This window comes from Metarhizium robertsii, assembly GCF_000187425.2.
Source record: "Metarhizium robertsii ARSEF 23 chromosome Unknown MAA_Scf_6, whole genome shotgun sequence".
Classification (NCBI taxonomy): domain Eukaryota; kingdom Fungi; phylum Ascomycota; class Sordariomycetes; order Hypocreales; family Clavicipitaceae; genus Metarhizium; species Metarhizium robertsii.
In genome coordinates this window covers 400,356-420,873 of record NW_011942204.1, presented here as the reverse complement: position 1 = coordinate 420,873, position 20,518 = coordinate 400,356, and the positions used below count along the sequence as shown (strand labels likewise).

Sequence of the window (20,518 nt, the reverse complement as noted above, 5' to 3'; positions counted from 1 at the left end):
TCGGAGTTGTTGGCTGTTACGTACTTGACTTCAATCGTCTATGATCTCCATTCCCCCTCACCCAACTTCTGACCCCATTTTCATATTTTCACTCTTCTTCTGACAGAGAGGGCTATCTTTTTAATTATTGCTGTTTGCAAGGAACTGGCTCTGCTCTAATTGCCGAGCCTGTGACCTCTGCAGCAGCGCTCGATTTTCTCCGAGATTACCGGGCGATAGCCCGAGAGCCCACCATGACTTCAATCACGACCTTCAATTCTGGCAGCCAAAATTACGACAGACTGCTCGAGGCGGACAGTATGAACACGCAGACCCGAGGCTCCGGTGTAGGCTCGCCGAACGGCGGCGATGGCCTGGGTCCTGTCCCAGACATCACCGCGCCGCAGAAGATGATCTCAGCCATGTCCGGGAGCTTACTCACGTCACTGCTTGGTGAGTCCGAGAGTTACGCCAGCACAGTCTGTTGATTCCCGCATGCTAACTATCAAACAGTTACCCCACTAGATGTTGTTCGAGTTCGCCTGCAATCACAACGGACGCCAACTTCAGCAGTCGATTTTTCAAAACTCGCCCTACGGACGACCACCCTCACGCCTGCACAGACCGCGGAGCTCGGAGTTACGGCATGCTGTCGCGAAGTCTTTTTTCAAGGCAATTCTGCAGAGCTTTGCATCGCTGTTCCGAGAGGCGAAGGGATTATTGAATCAGCTACCTCGTCAGTAGCTTCTGGTGCCGACTGCGCTGTTCACGAGGTGCAAAAGAAGACGTATAACTCCACCTTTGATGGCCTGCGGAAGATTGCCCGTAACGAAGGCTTCACGACACTCTGGAGGGGGCTATCACCGACGTTGCTCATGACCATTCCCGCCAACATAATTTACTTTACCGGCTATGACTGGCTTCGATACAACCCAGTCAGCCCACTTTCTCGGCTTTCCAGCGACAACGCACCTCTGGTTGCAGGATCAACAGCCCGTATTCTTGCTGCCACGGCTGTTGGGCCCATCGAGCTATTTCGAACGCGAATGCAAGCTGCCCATGGAACATCAACGACGAATCACTTGGTGGAAACGTTCCAGGGTGTGCGGGACATGGTGGCTACGCACGGCTATGTGTCTCTATGGAGAGGACTGACCTTGACACTTTGGCGAGACGTTCCCTTCTCCGCCCTTTACTGGTGGGGTTATGAAACTATTCGCTCTCGGTTGACAGATATGCGGGAGGACAGCCAGGGGCGACCATTTAACCGAGCAGAATCCCTTCAGAGCGCCCGACGGCGCTGCCAGAGCCAGGAGAATCACATGGAGACGTTTGTTGACTCTTTCACAGCTGGGGCTCTGTCCGGGACCTTGGCTTCGATTGTAACAACACCGTTTGATGTCGGAAAGACACGAACTCAAGTTTTTAGAGACGGCCCTAGCGGACTTGCCGGCAAAGCTCACGCAGCCGAGGAAAAGAACATGATGCGTCTGTTGTGGCATATATTCAAGACAGAAGGCGCTCCGGGGCTATGGAAAGGGTGGATCCCCCGCGTTCTTAAAGTCGCACCGGCATGTGCCATCATGATTAGCAGCTACGAGGTTGGGAAGAGGGTATTTCGGGGCGTCAACGAGCGATCCATGAGCGAGCGGGAGGAAGACAACTGAGGCGGTCATTTCATATACACGGGGCAGGGGTTGCCATTTTCAGAGACACCGGAATATTTGCATTTCGTAGGCGTTGACTGGCAAAAAGCGGGTGGTTTGCGGCCAATCTCTCTTCTACGGCTTCTTTAGATTATCTCCGTCGTGAGTTTCTCAGTGAGAATACGAATGACAATCAGTGTACAATATTAGTAGCGTGGACATGGATATATAGACATAATGGGGGTCGAACATGACTTTAAACAGCATTTCATTTTTTTTCCGCCCCAAAAGAATGCACCTGGTGCCTGTTTGGTGCTGTGACGTAGATGCTTTGATCAGTGACAAGGCGAGTGAGCTCTCCGTGGGTCTGCAAATCTTTACCCACCAACGGCGCTGCAATGGCTACTGACGACCAGACACTTGAAACCACATCGCAAGGCCACCCGTGAAGCACATAACGGCGTATCGGATGCGCTTCTGATTCTAAACTAGGCATCTGTGCCTGGTTTATACTTGCAAATACCCACGCATATACTGTTCCTTGGTCTCCCGAACCCAGGTGCGCGAACCCCGCTGCTCAACCCTCATGTCGCAAAATTTCACAACCCACCCACCATGTACACGCTCACCAACATCGCGACGCACCGCTTCTCCGGCCCCGAGGAAACATACGTCCTCGACGTGGACCGCACAGAAGCGGGCCTCGTCACAATCTCCTCGGACCAGCACCTCTCGCTGCTGCGCCCGGCACGACTCCCCGACGGCCCCGTGGCCTCGTGGAAGACGCAGCACGGCAACCTGACCAGCCTGCGCGTATTCGACGGGAGCAGCTCCCTGGTGTGCACGGCAGGCGAGGACGGGACGGTGGCCGTGTGGGATCTCAGACTGCGCGGGGACCAAGCCCGCGCGGCGCAGTTCAACGGTAAGGCACCAGACGCCCGAAATCTAAGGAAGGTAGCTACTTAGCTGACCACGTCGACGAAAAAAGCCGCGCCGTCGCCCATCCTGTCCGTGGCCTGCTCGCCGTCGACGCAGACCATCGCCGTGGGCACCGAGCTGCGCGACCACACGGCGAGCATCTTCGCCTGGGACGTGAGGGCCGGCGCCCGCCCGCGCGCGCACTACCAGGAGGTGCACAGCGACGACGTGACGCAGCTGGCGTTCCGGCCGGGCCAGCCGGCCTTCCTGCTGAGCGGCTCGACGGACGGCCTGGTCAACGTGTACGACACGCGCGTCGCGGACGAGGACGACGTCACGCTGCAGACGTTCAACCACGGCGCGTCCATCCACCGCGCTGGGTTCCTCACGGGGACCGAGGTCGTGGCGCTTTCGCACGACGAGCAGTTCGCGCTGTATGACGTGGACGAGGGGGCCGAGGGGGGCGACGCCGCGCAGAACTGGGGCGACTTGAGGAGCGTGCTGGGGTGCCAGTACGTCGCGGACGTGATGGGCAAGACGGACGGTAGCGGTGCGATTATCGGCGCCGGCGCTCAGGAGTAAGTCTTTTTGGTTTTGGTGGGGGGTGGAAGCCGTGTGCTGACTTTTGGATTAGGAGGCAGAGCTTCGAACTTGTGTTCCTGGCGAGGAATCAGGGCCACGGGCCGAAGTGGGTGTTTGACAGGGAGAACAGCGTGGGACTGCCCGGGGCGCATGGGGAGGATATCGTGCGCGCGTTTTGCTTCTTTGACGATGCGCAGGTTGTGTTTACGGCGGGCGAGGATGGCAACGTCAAGGCTTGGAGGGGCAGTTAGGGACCGGCTGGGGTGGGTGATGATGGTGTGCTCATGATATCCCCGGCGTTGAGTCTTTGGTGGCCCTTGACTTGCAATGTTTTCTCTTGGGGGTGTGTGAACGCTACGTGCTGGCAGGTACGTGGTTTGTGCACCGCGGCATGTTGATGTATATACAGGTACCGATGGCATGGAGCTCCGTCTAGGGGAGCCAACGACATGCCCGCAGCCAAGACAATTTGAACTCGCCATGATTCCATGCGAGGCTCGGAACTGCTTTTATGCACCATCTTGCGCCGGCTAGCTGAAGCGTACGTGGACGACTTGTCGAGGTGGTCGACGTAGCCTCCTCATCCAAACTTGTCATGTCGATTCTTCACCTTCAAATCCAACAGACGCTCATGATAATCGCCTTCCCTCCTTGCTCTCTTCAGCACCTTCACCTCGTTCTCATCCAGCCTCCTGCCCACGGCCTCCTCCAACTCCCGCCTACTAATCTTCGACAGGGCCTTTTCCTCCTTGGACGCCTTGAGCTTAGGCTTAAACCGGGCCTGCATACGTATGCGCATGGTCGTATTGAATGTGATTTTGTCCTCGTCGCCGCGTATTTCTGCAGGAGAAGTCGACTTGGACGACGTGCTGGGCTTGATGGTGACGAACGTCTCGCGGAGGGTTTGCAGCTGAAAAGTGCTGGGGGTGTCGGCCGTGGCGATGACGTTGAAGCACTCGAGGGGAGAAATGGCTTCCGACGTGGCGGATAGGAAGCCTATTTTGTCACAGGCCAGGTATCTGATGTTTTTCCATGTTAGCAGCAGCGTCAGGCGAGTTGCGTAGTTCGAGATTGCAGGTAGCGTACCGTCCGTGATGGCCCTTGAAGCGAAAGTTATCCGTGCCGGATACCTTGTTCGCAACCCACACCATGCGCACATCATGGGGCTCCGCGCTCGTGGGGTTTCCGTCGACGATATTCTCAATCGGCATCGCAAACACCTTGCCGTTGGGGTCGCACGCCAGCGCAGACGGCTTCTCGGTGGGCAACACAATCATGACGGGCCCAACCACGTCCGTCGCAACATCCGCAGAAACCCAGCTGTCATCGTCGACGGCGGCGGCGTCGTCGTCGTTGTTGAGCTTTTGGACCCGCGAAGGGCCGGCCTCGCCATCGTCTCGGTCGGCATCAGCAGCGCGCTTCCGCTTCTTGGGCTTCTTGTCGCCCTTGAAGCTCAATGGCTTGACCATTCTGCGGGTTGGGCAGTATGGGAAGGGTCGGTTGGCGTCGGTGAGCAATGAGCGTCTGACGCGCGAGCGGGAGGCGGCGAGCTCCATCCCACGGTAGGCTACCGGACCTCAAAAGGGCATTTGATTATGTAAGCGGGCTTTCTCTGCCCCTCCCCCGCAGGTGACCATTGACGAGGGCCTGTTAGGTCAGCGGCCATCTTCAGCTGTAGAGGCCGAGTTGAGAGCTGGGGTCGCAAGTTTAAATGTACTTTGCGTCCGCGGATCCCTTTGATGCTGGCAGATCCGAATTCTGCGTCATTTCCTTCGAGAGTTTAGAATATCATTTGATGCACAGGCCAGAATGGTAGCGCAAGCACAGCCCGTAACAGTGTCCCTGAAGGACCTAACTGACGGTACGGCTCTCGCGTAGTGAAGCCGCATGACGGCACAGGCCACGGCAAACTTACACGCAACAGGCAACGTCTCTTTCGAAACCCTACAGCAAGCCTTTGGACCTGATTCCCTAGGAATCTTAGTCGTCAAAGATGTGCCCCAAGAATTTCCGCAGCTGCGCCGCATGGCGCTCTCTTATGCCTCGTACCTGGGGAATCTCCCTGCCGAAGAACTAGGTACGGCCAAACTACCACAGCCGCTTACACTCCGTTCCTCCACTCTACATATGTACTTAAGTACTTATAAAAAACCAGCGCTGACCCGGCTGTAGAAAAACTGGAAAACGTCAAGGCCAAATACTTGACAGGCTGGTCGCTGGGCAAAGAAACCCTCAAAAACGGGCAGGCAGACACCTTCAAGGGCTCGTACTACGCCAACTGCGCATTCTACGTCGACCCAGCCCTCGAGTGCGCCAGGCCCACGCCCGAGTTCTCGCCCGACACGTTCCCGGAGTACTTGTCCCCCAATACGTGGCCACCGGAGAATGTGCTACCCGGTTTTAAACCCGCCGTCACGGAGCTGTGCAGGCTCATCATCGACGTTGCCGTGCTGGTGGCACGAGCGTGTGATCGCTTCGCGGAGAGGGAGATCCAGGGATACCCAAAGGGCTACCTGGAGCACGTGGTGAGCACGTCCAACACCACCAAGGCGAGATTGCTGCACTACTTCCCGCAGGATGTGCACAGCAACGATGGGATAAGCGAGGACGACTGGTGCGCTACGCACCTCGACCACGGGTGTCTTACGGGCTTGACGTCGGCCATGTTTATCGACGAGCAGAAAGTTAGTCCCGCTGTGCCGGGGGACGTTGGGTTGACTGGTGCGTCTTTGCCGCCGCTGGAGGAACTTCCGGCGTCGCCTGATTCTTCGGCGGGGCTGTACATCTTGTCTCGCGCGGGGGAGACGTACCAGGTGAAGATTCCGAGGGATTGTATAGCTTTCCAGACGGGCGAGACGCTGGAGCGCATTACGGCGGGCAGGTTCAAGGCTGTGCCGCATTATGTCAGGGGCGTGAGGGCGGCGGTGAGTGGTGGTGCTATTGCGAGGAATACGCTGGCTGTGTTTACGCAGCCCAACTTGGGTGATGAGGTGGATCTCGAGTCACATTTGACGTTTGGCGAGTTTGCGAGGGGCGTGGTGGCCAAAAATACCGTATCATGATGCGCAATACATACCTGGATCTATAATGCATATACCAATGACTTTTTGTCATTCACGGAGCTGACCTGTTAAAATTACAAGGACAGATTCGTTGTAAAGGAGTGTATATTGTCCAAAGACGGTTCTAGCTATCCCCAAGCTATTTGTAAAATGCCATTGGCAAGATCGTCAAAATTTAGCATGGCCATGATGGCCACAAAGAAAGTAAGTCAACCGACCCCTTGATTTTCAAGTGGCATTCTCACCAATGCGCACTTGTTGTGGCGTTATTCAACGCTCTCTCAACGCTCTCTTAGTAACTCCTATTCGTGGACACTTAAGCCCAGGCGCCAACCAGACTCATGCCAAAGGCACCAAAGAAGACCAGCAGGCAGGCGATTATGCGATTCTTCCCTCGGAGGTGACGCCAGCTCTCGTCGCTCAGAAAATCTTCAGAAAGGAGCTCGACAAGGGATGCAAACGTAAGCAGACCGGCAGAAATGGCATTCATGACTCCAACGAGGATGAGACCGACTTCGGAATCGGGGCTGTAGAGCATATGCGTAGCAAGGCCAATGGCCTGACCGATCGGTGTCCTATTGTCATTTGTTAAATATATTACGAAGGAGTAATGTGGTGGTGTACGTACGTGAAACCGTATGCCAATGCCATGAGCCACGGCTGCCATGTCTTGTCACCCCATTCAATAACAGAGATTCTTGAGCCAAGTGCCAGACCTTCAAAGGTTTCTAATACAGCATTAGTATATTTTTACAAGGCATGCGCTGGTGTTCAACTTACGATGAAAAACGATGGCAATCAACAAGACGATGAAGTCGTTCCCGATACTGACACTCAAAGCCATGCCAATAAAAACACTGTGGAATAGAATGCCCATTTCGAGTAGGATACACTGCAATCGGTCTTTCCTACGCTTCTGCTCCGGTGTCAAGACGGTCTGTTCGCCTTCGCCCTGTTCCGTGGCATCGTGACAATCGTTGGACACTGATTTGGCAATTGCAGAATCAGCAGCAGGCCCCTTGGCCGAAATCTCTTCGGACATGGCAGCTTGATTCAGCTGAGAGAGACCCTGCGCCACGCTGCTAGATCGGCCACGAAGAGGTCCCATATCACGGATTGGGTGGCCATCCGAATCAGTAGTCTCGAGTTCTTCCTGCTCTTTGGCCCGCGGTTTGGCAACAATATCGGCGGGCGGGACGTGTCTGGACGGATGAAACACCATTTCAATAATGGTGACGAGGAAAATTGCAGCAAGAGCAATAGCCCCGGGCATTGCATTATAGTCTTCGGTCCAGAAGGTCCCAAGGCAAGGATTCCCGAGGGACACAAAGGCCGTGGGAAGCAAATGCACAAAGGCGGTTGCAATCAAAACTCCGGTTCCGAAGTGGCGCACAGCAAAGAAGAAACGGCGTGGAATTCGCAAACCGGGAAACTTGGCAGCCATAATGGGAAATGCGCACCCCAATGTCGAGACGAACCAGATGATGAAGAGTGCCGCGACATGAAGCCCGGTATTGTACTGGTCCTTGTCAACGCCACCTGATGCGCAAGAAGATCGCTTCTTGAGGCCATGAAGTTCCTGGCGGAATGAAGGCTCCGGCATTTCAAAAGCATCGGCAAGGGAAGACGAATTGGTTGCAGTCGATTCGATATTGGACAGAAGCTTCTCATTTCCGGCCCAGTAAGTCGACATGCGCAAACTAGAAATCATATAAGAGAAGAAGAGAACGGATAAAATCCAGGTCAACCAGCTCCAAAGGCGGTCCAGGCACCACGCGGAGTGTACCCAGACGAGGCGATTCTGGCCATTGAAGCCAGCGACCGCCTTAAAACGCAAGAACGAACCTAAGTAGGCAAGTCGAATCAGTACTGGGAGAGGAGCACCAAGAGGCGGTTCGATACATACCACCAACCCATCGTCTTGCGTCCGGCACCCGCGCCAGAAGACGTGGCTCCCCTTCGCGGCGCAACTTGTCGGTCAATGGGGTTTCGCCTAGCATTCCACCGGTCCCTCCCCCAGACGCATCGTCTTGGCTGGCTGCAACATACTCGCGCAGATTCGAGATGCCATTCAGATCCTGGCGAGTAGTTTGGTTCGCTGCAAGAGCAGGCGGGCTCTGATTGTAGGTGAGGTGGCGAAAGCTGCCCTCGTCAGCTCTGTTGAGACAGATCATATTGGGCAAGCACCTGGACGTCCGTTTCACAGTTGTCTTGGGGGTCGAGATTGATCTTGTGGGATATAAAAAAGAGGAGGATCAAGGGAAAAGCCAAAGGCAATGGCCGAACCTCAATGGCCATGCCAAGACTCGTTTTGGACCCCACAGCGTCCGTGAAGACCCGAATTGCGAATCGCAAGCGACATGGCGGCTTGGAGGCGGAGTGGGGGGCTGATGGCAAAGGCGCAGCGCCTCAAGTGCTTGAACATAAGCTTGTTGCCAGGCTAATTGGCCTGCGATCTATGACAGCTGCAAGGGGTGGTATGTTGTATGGAGAATTGATTCAACGAGGCATAGCGCCAGCCGCACGCCTTTGACTTGTGTCAAATCACCCAAGTTGAAGACGGGAAGCTGGAGACGGGAGATGGTCGAGGTCTGGTGGTTGTGGTAAGCTTATTTACGGTACATATGTAGGTACAGTAAGCTGGTGCTAAAAGTCTGCGCCCCCCTTTGAATGACTGCTTGTGGTAAAAGTAACTAATCGGCGCCGCTGAAGCTACAAGCTGAAGCCCGTGGGCTGGCCACATGCACAGACCAGGTAATAGTCAGGAGTCACACCGCGCACCTAACAGAGGGAACAGAGACGGCGTGACAGCTGACGACTTGCTACTCCATAGGTACGAGACGAACTGACTAGCAAGTGCCGTACGCTATTCGGTATCTACGTACTCCGTCTGGTACAAAATAGCAAGCGCTTATGATCGCGGCCTGCCACGATTTCATATACATGGCGGTGGGGAGACGGTCGGAGTCCAGCCATATTACACCACCTCACAGGATAAACAGGGGTGGCCGGGGGCGGTGGTCCAGCAGCAACCAGGGGCGTCACAGGGGCAGCCATGGACAGGAGGTCTGGTTTCAAGTACATACATGTCAAGTAGTTTCTGGTCCCAATTTTTATACAACAATGACCCACGTCGCAAGGCGTCACTACTTGCTACCCGAGCCGAGCATATGTTCTACCCGACCCGATCGTAAGTTTGTTCGGTTGGCCGGCCAAGGAGGAGGATCCACATGATGGGACGAAATCCCTACGAGATTCGTGTTATAGGCCATATCTGTGGTCCGTGGTGGCGAGAGAGTTATTAATCCTACATTGACACTTTCTATCCAAGATATTGCTGCTATTCTCATGTTAATAACAAGTGTCTCGAGAGTTTCAACACTCATAAAGCATAGCGACAAGTATCAGCATCAGAGTCTACACAACCTGCAGCGTCATCAACGCAGAGGGCAAACATGAAGGGCAAGGTATTATTTCGTTAAAATTGGGGGGGTTATCGACTTGACTCTTTCTGAGAGCAGCAGAGAACTTGACCAGACTCATAATAATCCAAATGTCGCATTGAGGTCGTTGTTGGAGGATTGTCTCAGGATCCAGGTTTAAGCTTCGGTGAACGCCGTGACTCGGCATGGAGTCAATGGCAGAGCACTATCGGGAGCTTGGCTACGAGCTCTGCTTTCGGAAGCTATTAATACCTCACGAGCTATACCTACAAGACTAGCCGTATTCACACACTTTCTCAAGTTATAGATGGCGATCTTTCAAGGCATAATTATAATTGCCCGCGGCTCCCGTGTGGGATGTGGCTGTTCAGCTCCTAATGTACAGCTCCCTGGCTTCCCTTAGATAAGTCCCTACACAACGTTTCGAGTTTGTTCTTCCTCAGAACTTGATGCGAATACGCGATTTGCGCGTAGAAAATATTCATGGCGAACACCTGGTAAGCTACCAAGCTACGTGACTGCGCGTAGAGTGTGTGTCAGATGGTACAAAGCAACTGCTCTAACGTTTTAAGATGCTAAAAAGGGAATTCAAGTAGGCATTCACATTTCTTTACTTCGGCAATTGCGCGGCAATTGTCATGCATGTACCCTTGAGAGAACACGTACGTAATATGGCAGCATGCTCAAACCCTAAACCATGCTCGTCATTGAATCTTGCGCTTGCTTTTGAGTGGCATGGAAGTTTTTTTGTAACAGGGTGCGATATTGGTATGCTTATCTACCACCATCTACTGGAATCGTGAATAGATGACGTGTATTACCATGACGTGTATTACCACATTAGGGAGGTGATATCCGGAGCCTGGCGTCCGTAACAACTCTATTTAGTGCTCCTAGTCATCGTTGAACGCCACTTTATGCACGCAGCTTCATTTAGTCGATTATCGACTGTGCAGTGTAACTTTAGCAGCCTTTATTATGTGATGTGATTGACGCGTCTATCATCATGCAAGGTGATATGAGGTGACTGAGGTCCGTGATCGTGTCCTACTCCCACCCAGACCGACCAGCTCCCACGGGGCTTAATACATATGCTAATCCTGAGCTGTTTTAAGATGGGATATCCATGTTAGAGATTTGAAAACCGGTTTTTCTTGACTCAGGAGGACATCCTTCGGCAAAAAAAAAAAAAACTTGGACCACGGACCAAGACAAGGAATTAGCCGCTACGATGTTAGTCGGAGAAGCTATAAGAAGCTGGCAGAAGCTCACTCAATAAACTTGCTCCTCACCAATCGATTCTTCCTCAAACTAACAGACTTACATACTTCTTATTATACCATGGCTGTTTATAAACACCTCATCGCTCTACTAGCGTTGTTCTCAATAATAACGACTGCTCTTTGCAGCGAACAATGAGATTCCAACTCACCTAGAAAATTAAGACAACAGAAACAGTCACGAGTACAACTTCGAGAAAAGGACGTAAGTCAGCATTCCATTTTATCTGTTAAACAAAATAAACAAACAGCTAATTAGAACAGCGGATGGACTTAATATGATACAACGTTTACAGACTCTCATGGTCGATGCGTGGAATAAGGGTGTCCTTATATTCTTCGCAGCGGGAAATAGCGGACTAGAAGTATCCAAGGACTTGCTTCCCTATCCAATGGCTATTTCCAGTCCTCACATAACCGTCGGTTCATTGTCAGAGAATTGGGACAAGGCGCATGACTCTAATTTTGGTCCTCTCGTCGATATATATGCTCCTGGTGAAAACATTACCGTCCTCAATGGAAGGAGCGGCGTTACAGCCAGAGATGGCACTTCTTTCGCATCACCTCTCGTCGCCGGCATGGCGCTAACCTTGTTAGCAAAGATGGATCCCTTACCCAAGGCTGAAGATACAGCTAGGATTCTGGCTAAGCAAATTCTTGATCTTGCTACCGAACATAGAGTTGGGACTATCCCTGGAGCTGGACCCGATGAATTCCAGCGTGTTGCCTTTAATGGAGGGATGGATCCCCGATAAAATGACATTTGGAGCCGAGCCATGACGCACATATACCACGCTGATTCTTGAACCCATCACGCGGGATAGATTACCAAATAGGACCAGCAAGACACTCAGGACAAGCAAATGACGGGACAAGTGCACGTTGTCTATGAGGAGGACATTTATTCGGGAAAAGCCCAGGGTATCGAGTATGGAGTGTGCTGCTATTAGGCTAGGGACGGGCTGATTTCGAGTTTTGGTCAGTGAATTCAGAAGCTTGGGTGTTGATACGACGCACATGGCAAAGGTCGAGTTGAGATAGCTTAGGATAGCGCGTGTGATATGCTCAATGATATTACCACTAAGTATTCTCGAAAGATCTACAGTCACTCAGGGTTTATAATTGCGGGTACAGTATAATTATGCTGGTTAAGTTACTGTTGGAAGCGGAAGGCTTCTATTCGAGTGATAATTATCACGGGATTTGGGGTACTTGTAACTGGTTGATTGATGCATGTTTTTTTCTCATCTAGCTATGGATAACGCGCGCCTGAATTGGTGTTGAGGCCTCCTCACGCGAGGTTTGTTTCAGCTACTATTTGGGGCTATTCGCAGGCTGCTGGCTCCGCCGCCCAAGACGGCGGTGGAAGCAACAGTCACGATCGACAAGGGAATCAATGACTCGCTGCATAAAGTGAGATCGTCGGCGTTATCGAGCATGAGCAATCAGTTCAATAGACTCTCGATCGTATCTCGCACTGCTAACAGTCTATCTGCACTGCGAAGATCTACCTTGATGTCAAGTTTTCGGGCAATTGTATAATAGTAATGCGTAAAGGTTCATTTATTATCGGCGTATACCCAAAAGACGACCCTAGGTTTGGGAATCGTAGCGCAAGCCCAGCCGTCCAGAGACAGCAGCGCAATCAAGGTACGTCGCTGTTATCGCTCCAGATTAGCGACTGGGGTGCAGATTTGGTATATGTCAGGTTGAACTCCCACCTACTATATGTAATGTAAAGTAGTATCTCTCAAAACCCCTTTGGACGGTGACCGACATCAATCCCAGCCCCGGCACGATGCAGTTTAGGAGTGTGAAGAAGGCAGTCGCGCGGATAATATAATAAAAATAACCGATGCCAAACTTCCCAGCAGTCTATAATACGAGTTATCTGACAACATACCGGCACCCCTATAGCATTCGCACGGAAAAAGTTCAACCAGCCTCAGTCAGTTGATCCCTTTACTCGTGCTGAATCCACATATCGCCGCGGCACTACTTCGTAGACAGTTGAGACAAATGCTACTATATTTTTATAGCTTCCACACGTTTTGCAGACTTTAGGCCGGGGGTTGGCGTTTCCTTGGCCGTTGCACCTCACAAGAAGCGAGAGAGAAGATGGCCTATATCGTGCCAAAACACAATCCGGCCTTGCCGCCGCGCAGTCCAAACTTGCATAACCATACTCTTGATGCGGTCGCAAAAGACTGCAGAATGTCTTCCGATGGCCGACAGACTTCGGAGCCGTTGTTCCCTGGCAGAATCGTCTTCGACCTCCAAACAGGCCACTATCAGTGGCAAGTCGACGCATAACGGAGACTTTCCCGTGACATGAACAGTCAAGTCAATCTGACTCAATATCGTACAAGCCAGGGCGGAGGCTGTGCCGTCCTCCTTTCCAAACCGATGTTGGAGACGGTGGATAATAAGCAGGGCAGCCGTCTGCATGATTTGATGTTGGCAAAGCATATGCGCGACCTCCAAGGCAGTGAACTTGGTGAAGATTTTTGTCTGAAGTTGCGGTTTCCAGTCCCGAATCTCCAGCCGCACACCTTCCAGTTTAGTCCGCAAATCCGGTAGCCCTTTTGCCTTGCATTGTCCCTGTCTGCTCCTGTTTTGCATATCAACATTTATCGCGGCGAGATCATATAAATGGAGCAAAAAGCCAGTACATAGACCCACGCAGCCATCAATTTGACTCGATGCTTCGGCGTGATGGAGCTTTAGAGTCGGCAATTTCGTCATCATGAGACATTCTGCAGTCTCGGTGAGAACAATACTCGTTAAAAATGACAGGTGTGACGTTTCAAAGTGCTTTCCAGCAGCGTAATGCGGTTTCAGAAGACTCAGGGTTTGGCTGCACACTTGAAGAATTTCTCTACCCCCAAGCTGGAAAACAAAGTGTAGTAATTGCCAGCCCAGCATGAGACACGATGTGATGTCGAGATGGTCCTTGATTTGGATCGAGCGAAGGGTGAAGAGTGCCGAGGCGGCCTTCTTGTAGCTTGTATTGACTTGGGCCTGGTCGCCGCAGGACAGGGCGAATGCCAGGTACGCGTCCAAGACAATTCGTCGCGAAGATAACAGGTGGAATACAAGCTTCTGGCGATGCCCATGGTAGAAACTCGGGCCGATTACAAATTGCTCGGTGAAGTCGTCTTGGTGAATCGTCCGATTCAGAAGATCGAGCTCCGGCTGACCAAGACCCTCGATCGTCGATAACAAGGTCTGCCCAATTGAACCTTCCACCATTGTGGGAGCGAGCGTTGTCGTCGTCGTCGTCGTCACTGTTGTTGCCGTATTTTTATTTCTTTTGGCTGACATGTCGCTCTTCTGTGTACCAAGCCTGGTTCGCTTCATTGATGAGGAGAGATAGCCTCCTGGCGGGCGACCGACTCTCTTGATGGGCCTTTTCGACCGGCAGGCGTGGCCGACGCGAGCGCATCGTTCGCATGTGAGGGAGCCGGGAGCCCAGATGCAGCGCTCCTTGCTGGTGTAGCATCGATCGCAAGATCGCGGCACGAGCGACACGTGGATCATTATAAGCACGCGGAAGTTTCGCAGAGGGTTTTGTGATGGAAAGGCATGGACAAGGAATAATGTCACGATCCTAGATGTAAAAGTAAAAAAAGGGTTGCCACAACGGCATCACCGGCGAAGATTCGCCATGCATCCACCTTGGACCTATGTATTACGCATATGAAACCTGAATAGCTTATACAAAGCCCCTGCTAGGATGGTTAGACCGGACACTTCAATTTCGGGATGTTCCTTGACCCACTGGTACCAGGCTTCTTTTCAAGGTTGACGACTAACAGCTCTCAATCCCCACAACCTCCACATGTTTCCAGGGCTCGGGGTAGTAACCCAATTCAGAGTCTTTGGTAGTAGAGGCCCTTGGTTTCCCTCAAGGCCTCAGGGACCAAAGACGTCTATTCATTATTTATACAAGTCGTCGTTGATGAGACTTATGAGAGTCTCTGCCCCAGGTCACGTGATCTTGGCCCTCGACTATATGTGTGACACATTGACCGGCCGGATTCTCCTGAAATGTCGCAGTATGGCCTACTAGCGGCCGGAGGGTTACTGGCGGCCGGAGGGTTCTTGGCGGCCGGAAGGTTCTTGGCCTGCTAGCAGCCGGAGGTTACTAGCCGAGATGACCTGCTTTCCCGGAAGCCCAACTGAACCAACCCCGGACAACACAGGCCGGTGGACTTGTTAGTTTTCGAGTATAAGAAGACGGGAGGAGCAGGTTTTAAATAAAAGTCTCACGATTTGAGTACATCCAGGGAGTGACTGTGCTAGCCGGCTCGTTATATTCTCTTTACAACATTCTTTACAAACACCCACCAAGCGTTTACCACGATAATGAGGATTGGCAACTGGGTTTTACATGCTGCCATCATTGGCCAAGCTACTTGTTTACAAGGCTCCAACTTCAACATTACGCCTGAATTTGCCGTGCAAAATGGCTGCGACGAGAAATGCCAAGCAACGCTGGCTAAAGTCAATGCGATAGATCTGGGACTCTTCGGCCAGAACTTTGACTTTGACTGGTTCGCAACGGCAAGCAATTTTTCTGGATCCAAGCCCGGAGACGTGCTCAAGATGCAGGCCATGGACCCCAAGATGCTGGGTGAACAGGTCAAACAAGGCACCACGGTATACCGCATACAGTACACGTCTGTGGATCTCGACAATAGTACCGTGCCTGCCACGGGTTTCATCGCACTGCCATTTGCGCCGGCATCGCTCAAGTCCAAGGCGTCAAACTCATCCTCGTCCTATCAGTTTCCCCTCGTCGCCTATGCTCACGGCACGAGCGGCGTCTACCCAGGGTGCGCTCCATCCAACGGCCCGGCGCTATACGACTACGATAGCTGGCAGCTACTTCTTCAGAGAGGGTACGCCGTCGTGGCCACGGATTACGCCGGTCTGGGGAACAACCAGACGGAGCACAAGTACTGCAGTTTCCCCGTGCAGGCCAACGATATTGTCTATTCCGTAGTGGCAGCAAGGAAAGCCATGGGCAACATCTTCACCCAGGAGTGGATGGCGGTTGGCCACTCCGAGGGTGGTGGCGCGGTGTGGAAGTTGGCAGAAAGTCGTTTTGTCAAGGACGACTCCAAGTACCTCGGGACTGTTTCTCTGGCCCCGGCCCTCAAGATTGCAGACATGCTTCGAAACCATACCGACTTCATCCTCAAATCCGGCTATCTCACACTCGTGGCCAAGGCGCTTCAGCGCTTCTCCCCCTCGTACAACTTCACCATGCTGGGCCAAGTTCAGCGGCAGCGGATGGCCATTGCCGATGCCTCGCAGCCCTGTTTGATCGCACAGGGGGCCATCAGCGTAGGCTTGACGCGGGAGCAGGTCCTTGATGAGAAGGGCTTCGAGACGGATTTGCAGCTGCTGCAGAGTTGGCAGGACAAGATGGCGCCGGCGTCGGGAGGACGCACCTCGGCTCCTCTCTTGCTGGTGCAGGGACTCAACGACACCGCCGTCGTTGCGCAGGTGGCCCATGAGTCATGGCAGCAGGCCTGCCAGGACCAAAGCGAAGTTCATCTGAGAGAGTACACAGAGCTGGATCACTCGGGCGTGATTGTTGCTGCAGCATCAGAGTGGTTGGCTTGGGTGGATGCCCGGTTCAACGGCGAGGCGACGTCTGGAAATTGCACGGGCCTGCAGAGGGTGCCGTTTGATGCAGCTCATGTAATTGCTCCTCCTGAAAAGCCTGAGGACGCCGATGCATAGGTTAAAGTAGATGCATCTATACAAACCACATAGCTTAGCAGTAGTGTCCAGTCTTGTGCGTGTGTCTTGTTCAACGTCACAGCGGAACATGGATGAAAAGAGTGCGTTGATTCTGTAAGCTAGAGATGCCCCCAAGGCACGCTATTGGCGCAGGCTGGACCCTGCACGTGATGCTGTTTCATGTTCAACCTGAAATCTCTCGAAACGGGGCCTGCCCGTTAATGGCCAACCCTTTTTTCTAAACCTCCCTAGAAACCCTCGATTTGCGGGGCCCTCTGCCGCTCGAACTTGAAGCCCTTTGGAGCCTATTTCCGAAGCTTTCAAAATGCCCGAAATTAACGTAGCAACAAAAGCTGCTATGCTAGCCCTCTACGCCGAATGCGACTATTCAGCATTACGACTAACCCAATTATTTGATGTCTCTCAGACGTCTGTTCGACGCATCATCAAGGAAGCAAGAGAACGAGGCTTCAACCCGACCCGTCGGCCTTTGAAGATTGAAGACAAATACCTAGAACCAAAGCCCCGAACCGGCGGCACTAAGAAAAACCCGGCAACCTATCCATAAGGCTACCACCGATAGATGCGGAAGGGGGGAGTCAACTCCAGATATAGCCGGTGACCTTTGCGGCCAGGGTATCCCAATCTCCGCCTCGACGGTATCGGTATCGCGGACCTTGAGGTCTTTAGAATATCGGAAAACTAAGCCAACCCGGAAACATGGATTAACGAACTCTATGAAAGCGACACGTCTTAAATGGTGTATTGACCATCGTTATGGGACCTTGGAAACACGTCCTTCGCCCCTTTCAGGACTCTAGATACCTTTGGACAAGACGAAGTACAGCCACGGATGATAATACATCGGCTCATCTACGGGATCAATGATCATTGGGAGATATTTTGCCCTCCATTCGTCTTGGGTAGCTTCGTCGAACTTTTCAGAATGTACTGTCGGCCATCGCGCTTTGCAATACTCCCAGTAAAAGGGATACCACCCCGACTGAGCCCAGTCAATAATCGCTGCTACTTTTGGATTCAGACCCGGCGATAACAGGATATTGACTGCGAGGAGATCATCATGTGTAAACACAACGGGTACCCCGCCGCGAATGTCAATCCCACAGCCATGGTGAAAGCGTTGGGTTGCATCTGCTCCTTGGAATGGTCCCGCTAGGTCTGAATGATCAGAAAGAAATATTTCGTTTAGCGGCTGCTTGTGTAGGCCTCCTATGAATGTAGATTAAAGTCTCGCGCTAGTTTTTCTTGGACATCTATGTTTTGATGGTACTTGCTTACCGATATAGGGGCCATCCTCGTCGTGCTTCAATCCTCTCCATGCTTGTACCATTTCCCTGAGTTCCTGGCAGACGGTTATTCTTTCGCTCTCTTCTAGATCTTTCCATCGGTTTTGAAGGGTGTCGCCCTCAATAAGGGACATGTAAATAAATGTCTGTCGCTTGTCTTCAATCCATCCAAACACTTCAGGAACGGGTACTTTGCCGAGTAACTGTTCGCGCACCCAGACTTGGGTTAACGCTTCATTCACTTTTACATCGGCGCCGTACTTGACCAGTAGTTGCAGAGACGGGATCCTGACAGGCGGTGCGCGGTAGAAATTTGCGTCCCACAAATCGTCCGACTCCGCGTTCATGCCCCGGATTTCGTCTGGAGATGGCAGTGCTGGTGCGCGTCGTTCCTTGAAAAAGCTAGATTCGGGGAAGATCTTCATTGGTATGAGGGGCGCGGTGTTGTTAGAAGGCGTTCTTGGCGAAGTAATCATGTTTTCATCATCCGAATGCATTTTTTGTGATGGGGGGATTACCAAGCTCATCAATGGAAAATACTTTGATAAGAGACTGACATAATAAAGAGGCTCCCGGGCTTTGAAGATGCACAAAATAGAAATCAGCCCATGTGGTCATTGGCGATGTTCTATTGCCTCAATCAGTCAAGTTGAAGATCCAAATGTTGCAAGTTCATTTTGGCCAGGTGGACTCAAATATCCCACGTGATACAGATGGCGATTCAAAAAGGCGAGGGCGTTTGTTTGCCGAACAAAAAAGGTGACTCCTACTGACATCATTTCTGTTCATATGGCGAAAACTTGTGGAATCGCCAATCATTCGTCTCAACAAGGTGTCTTTTTTATGACTGACCGGGTATTAGATGAATTTATGCCTTCACAAGCGACACCCGATCCCGCTATACCCGTCTTTTCCGTCGACCCTCGGCACCGCTGCAAAGCGCCAGCATGGACTAATCGGAATCGGCCAATTGGCATTACCGTCTGACATGGTGGCTTACAGCCAATGGAGAGCATTCATGGCGGGAGTAACATCTTTCAAGACGGCCCAAAGGCTTTTTGTCTTGAATGAGGATACCATGTTCGATTACCACGCCCTCTCACGCCGTGGTCTGGATCATCGTGTCCGGGGGTTATAACCGTGCCAGTTCATGGTCCCCTAGTAAATGACTTGTTACAGATGTTGATAGTCGTTTTTTGCTCTTCCGGCGCCCTTCGCATGCACACACACCCTCTTCTCGTCAGCTGGACGTGGCTTCGGCTCTAACCCCGCCACCATTACAAATGTGCAACTACCCGCGCCAACTATTATACAATCGCCATTGTCCGGGCCAAGTAGCGGTTGAATATGCCACGCGCGTTCTTAAGGAGTCTTCAAACAATGGCATGTCCAGCAAGAACATATCCCCTCCGACAACCGCCAAACCACAAGCCTCCCATCCCCAGGTGGCAATTGGTTTGGGGCGATAATATTAGTCGTGTCTTCACAGCATATATTGGCATCCAGCCCCTCGGCGCTCCCAAGGCAGCGGTGGACAAGGCGGTGAAAGACATACAAAGCTGGTTAGATGAGCCGAGCGCCTTCAAGCCCCAGGCCTTTGAGAGCTTTGGTGTCATCAACGGGGACGACACCCGAGATTCCAGAGTATGGGCATGCTACTGGGACAACGAGGCCCGTGGGAAAGAGGGCTTACAACGTCTCAACTTGCCGTCTATTTACTCAACCTTGTCCATAAGTGAGCCGTCGGCCATCGGGCTTTGGAGCGAGAGCTTCGCAACTCCGGTATCACGATTGGAAACCAATTACACTGGCTTGGACTACTTGCCCGGCATAGCCAAGCTACCAGGCACTACCACAGAGAAACATGACTTGACAGCATACTGGGGCGCAGCGCGAGACCGCATTCCCGACTCTGCCCACGATCTCTTTGAGAAGGAAGATGCGCTCGATGCCAAGCCCGAATTCGTTCAGGATCCCACTGGGAAACGCCTCGTCGGCACCAACTTCAACAACATGGTCCACATTCGCTCCGGACAATACTGGGAAACCTGCGGTCCCGAAGAAACCGCCTCGTACGAAGACAATCTCGAGCCAACCTTGGACAAGGGGCTTCAGTATCTCTGGGACAACCGCGACGTCAGCGGAGCCATGGGACTGCGCTACCTCCGCAACACGGATGGATCGGACAGGGTGCTGAAAGAGACATGTGGCGCGGGCTTCTTTTGTAATTTGCGAAATCTAGAGGACTGGGCGAAAAGCCACCCTTCCCATCTGGCCATTTACACTGGTGCTATTAGACATGCCAAAAAGTTTGGAGACGAGCGCAAGTTTAGAACCTGGCATGAGGTGTCGATTCTCAAGAAGGGCGAGGCCAGGTTTGAGTATGTGAATTGTTTGCCTGTCACGGGTGTCATTCCCTTTTTGGGGCTACGGGAAATTCCCTTGTAGACAGGAATGATACGAGTTGAAGCATCATGCGCAATCTGAAACTTGTCATTAAGCACAGTGTCTGAATCTAGCAACTTCTTCTGTATGCGGTGACGTGTG

At 52.4% G+C, this 20,518-nt stretch overlaps 10 protein-coding genes across 10 annotated transcripts; 6 read left to right on the top strand and 4 right to left on the bottom strand.

The window, feature by feature from the left end:
- Window positions 1-233: 233 nt before the first annotated feature.
- MAA_08159 (Mitochondrial substrate/solute carrier) lies at window positions 234-1,646 on the top strand (the record flags this gene model as incomplete). Its single annotated transcript, XM_007826157.1, has 2 exons — window positions 234-432; window positions 493-1,646. 2 exons carry the CDS (start codon window positions 234-236, stop codon window positions 1,644-1,646), a joined length of 1,353 nt encoding a protein of 450 aa, XP_007824348.1.
- A 594-nt stretch (window positions 1,647-2,240) lies between these two features.
- Window positions 2,241-3,376, top strand: MAA_08160 (uncharacterized protein; the record flags this gene model as incomplete). Its single annotated transcript, XM_007826158.1, has 3 exons — window positions 2,241-2,547; window positions 2,614-3,121; window positions 3,178-3,376. The coding sequence occupies 3 exons, from the start codon at window positions 2,241-2,243 to the stop codon at window positions 3,374-3,376; spliced, it is 1,014 nt and encodes a 337-aa protein (XP_007824349.1).
- A 329-nt stretch (window positions 3,377-3,705) lies between these two features.
- MAA_08161 (FRG1-like family protein) lies at window positions 3,706-4,594 on the bottom strand (the record flags this gene model as incomplete). The annotated part of the gene is made up of 2 exons (XM_007826159.1): window positions 3,706-4,144; window positions 4,212-4,594. The coding sequence occupies 2 exons, from the start codon at window positions 4,592-4,594 to the stop codon at window positions 3,706-3,708; spliced, it is 822 nt and encodes a 273-aa protein (XP_007824350.1).
- Window positions 4,595-4,934: 340 nt separating this feature from the next.
- On the top strand, window positions 4,935-6,187 carry MAA_08162 (Clavaminate synthase-like protein; the record flags this gene model as incomplete). Its single annotated transcript, XM_007826160.1, has 3 exons — window positions 4,935-4,986; window positions 5,050-5,202; window positions 5,298-6,187. The coding sequence occupies 3 exons, from the start codon at window positions 4,935-4,937 to the stop codon at window positions 6,185-6,187; spliced, it is 1,095 nt and encodes a 364-aa protein (XP_007824351.1).
- Window positions 6,188-6,503: 316 nt separating this feature from the next.
- MAA_08163 (Zinc/iron permease) lies at window positions 6,504-8,361 on the bottom strand (the record flags this gene model as incomplete). Its single annotated transcript, XM_007826161.1, has 4 exons — window positions 6,504-6,762; window positions 6,816-6,915; window positions 6,968-8,032; window positions 8,094-8,361. The coding sequence occupies 4 exons, from the start codon at window positions 8,359-8,361 to the stop codon at window positions 6,504-6,506; spliced, it is 1,692 nt and encodes a 563-aa protein (XP_007824352.1).
- Window positions 8,362-11,212: 2,851 nt separating this feature from the next.
- Window positions 11,213-11,665, top strand: MAA_11316 (uncharacterized protein; the record flags this gene model as incomplete). Its single annotated transcript, XM_011413304.1, has 1 exon — window positions 11,213-11,665. The coding sequence occupies one exon, from the start codon at window positions 11,213-11,215 to the stop codon at window positions 11,663-11,665; it is 453 nt and encodes a 150-aa protein (XP_011411606.1).
- A 1,342-nt stretch (window positions 11,666-13,007) lies between these two features.
- Window positions 13,008-14,162, bottom strand: MAA_08164 (Fungal transcriptional regulatory protein; the record flags this gene model as incomplete). The annotated part of the gene is made up of 1 exon (XM_007826162.1): window positions 13,008-14,162. One exon carries the CDS (start codon window positions 14,160-14,162, stop codon window positions 13,008-13,010), a length of 1,155 nt encoding a protein of 384 aa, XP_007824353.1.
- A 1,116-nt stretch (window positions 14,163-15,278) lies between these two features.
- On the top strand, window positions 15,279-16,664 carry MAA_08165 (prolyl aminopeptidase (secreted protein); the record flags this gene model as incomplete). The annotated part of the gene is made up of 1 exon (XM_007826163.1): window positions 15,279-16,664. The coding sequence occupies one exon, from the start codon at window positions 15,279-15,281 to the stop codon at window positions 16,662-16,664; it is 1,386 nt and encodes a 461-aa protein (XP_007824354.1).
- An 817-nt stretch (window positions 16,665-17,481) lies between these two features.
- MAA_08166 (phosphotransferase enzyme family protein) lies at window positions 17,482-18,468 on the bottom strand (the record flags this gene model as incomplete). Its single annotated transcript, XM_007826164.2, has 2 exons — window positions 17,482-17,894; window positions 17,964-18,468. The coding sequence occupies 2 exons, from the start codon at window positions 18,466-18,468 to the stop codon at window positions 17,482-17,484; spliced, it is 918 nt and encodes a 305-aa protein (XP_007824355.2).
- An 883-nt stretch (window positions 18,469-19,351) lies between these two features.
- MAA_08167 (uncharacterized protein) lies at window positions 19,352-20,419 on the top strand (the record flags this gene model as incomplete). Its single annotated transcript, XM_007826165.1, has 1 exon — window positions 19,352-20,419. One exon carries the CDS (start codon window positions 19,352-19,354, stop codon window positions 20,417-20,419), a length of 1,068 nt encoding a protein of 355 aa, XP_007824356.1.
- Between the last annotated feature and the right edge of the window lie 99 nt (window positions 20,420-20,518).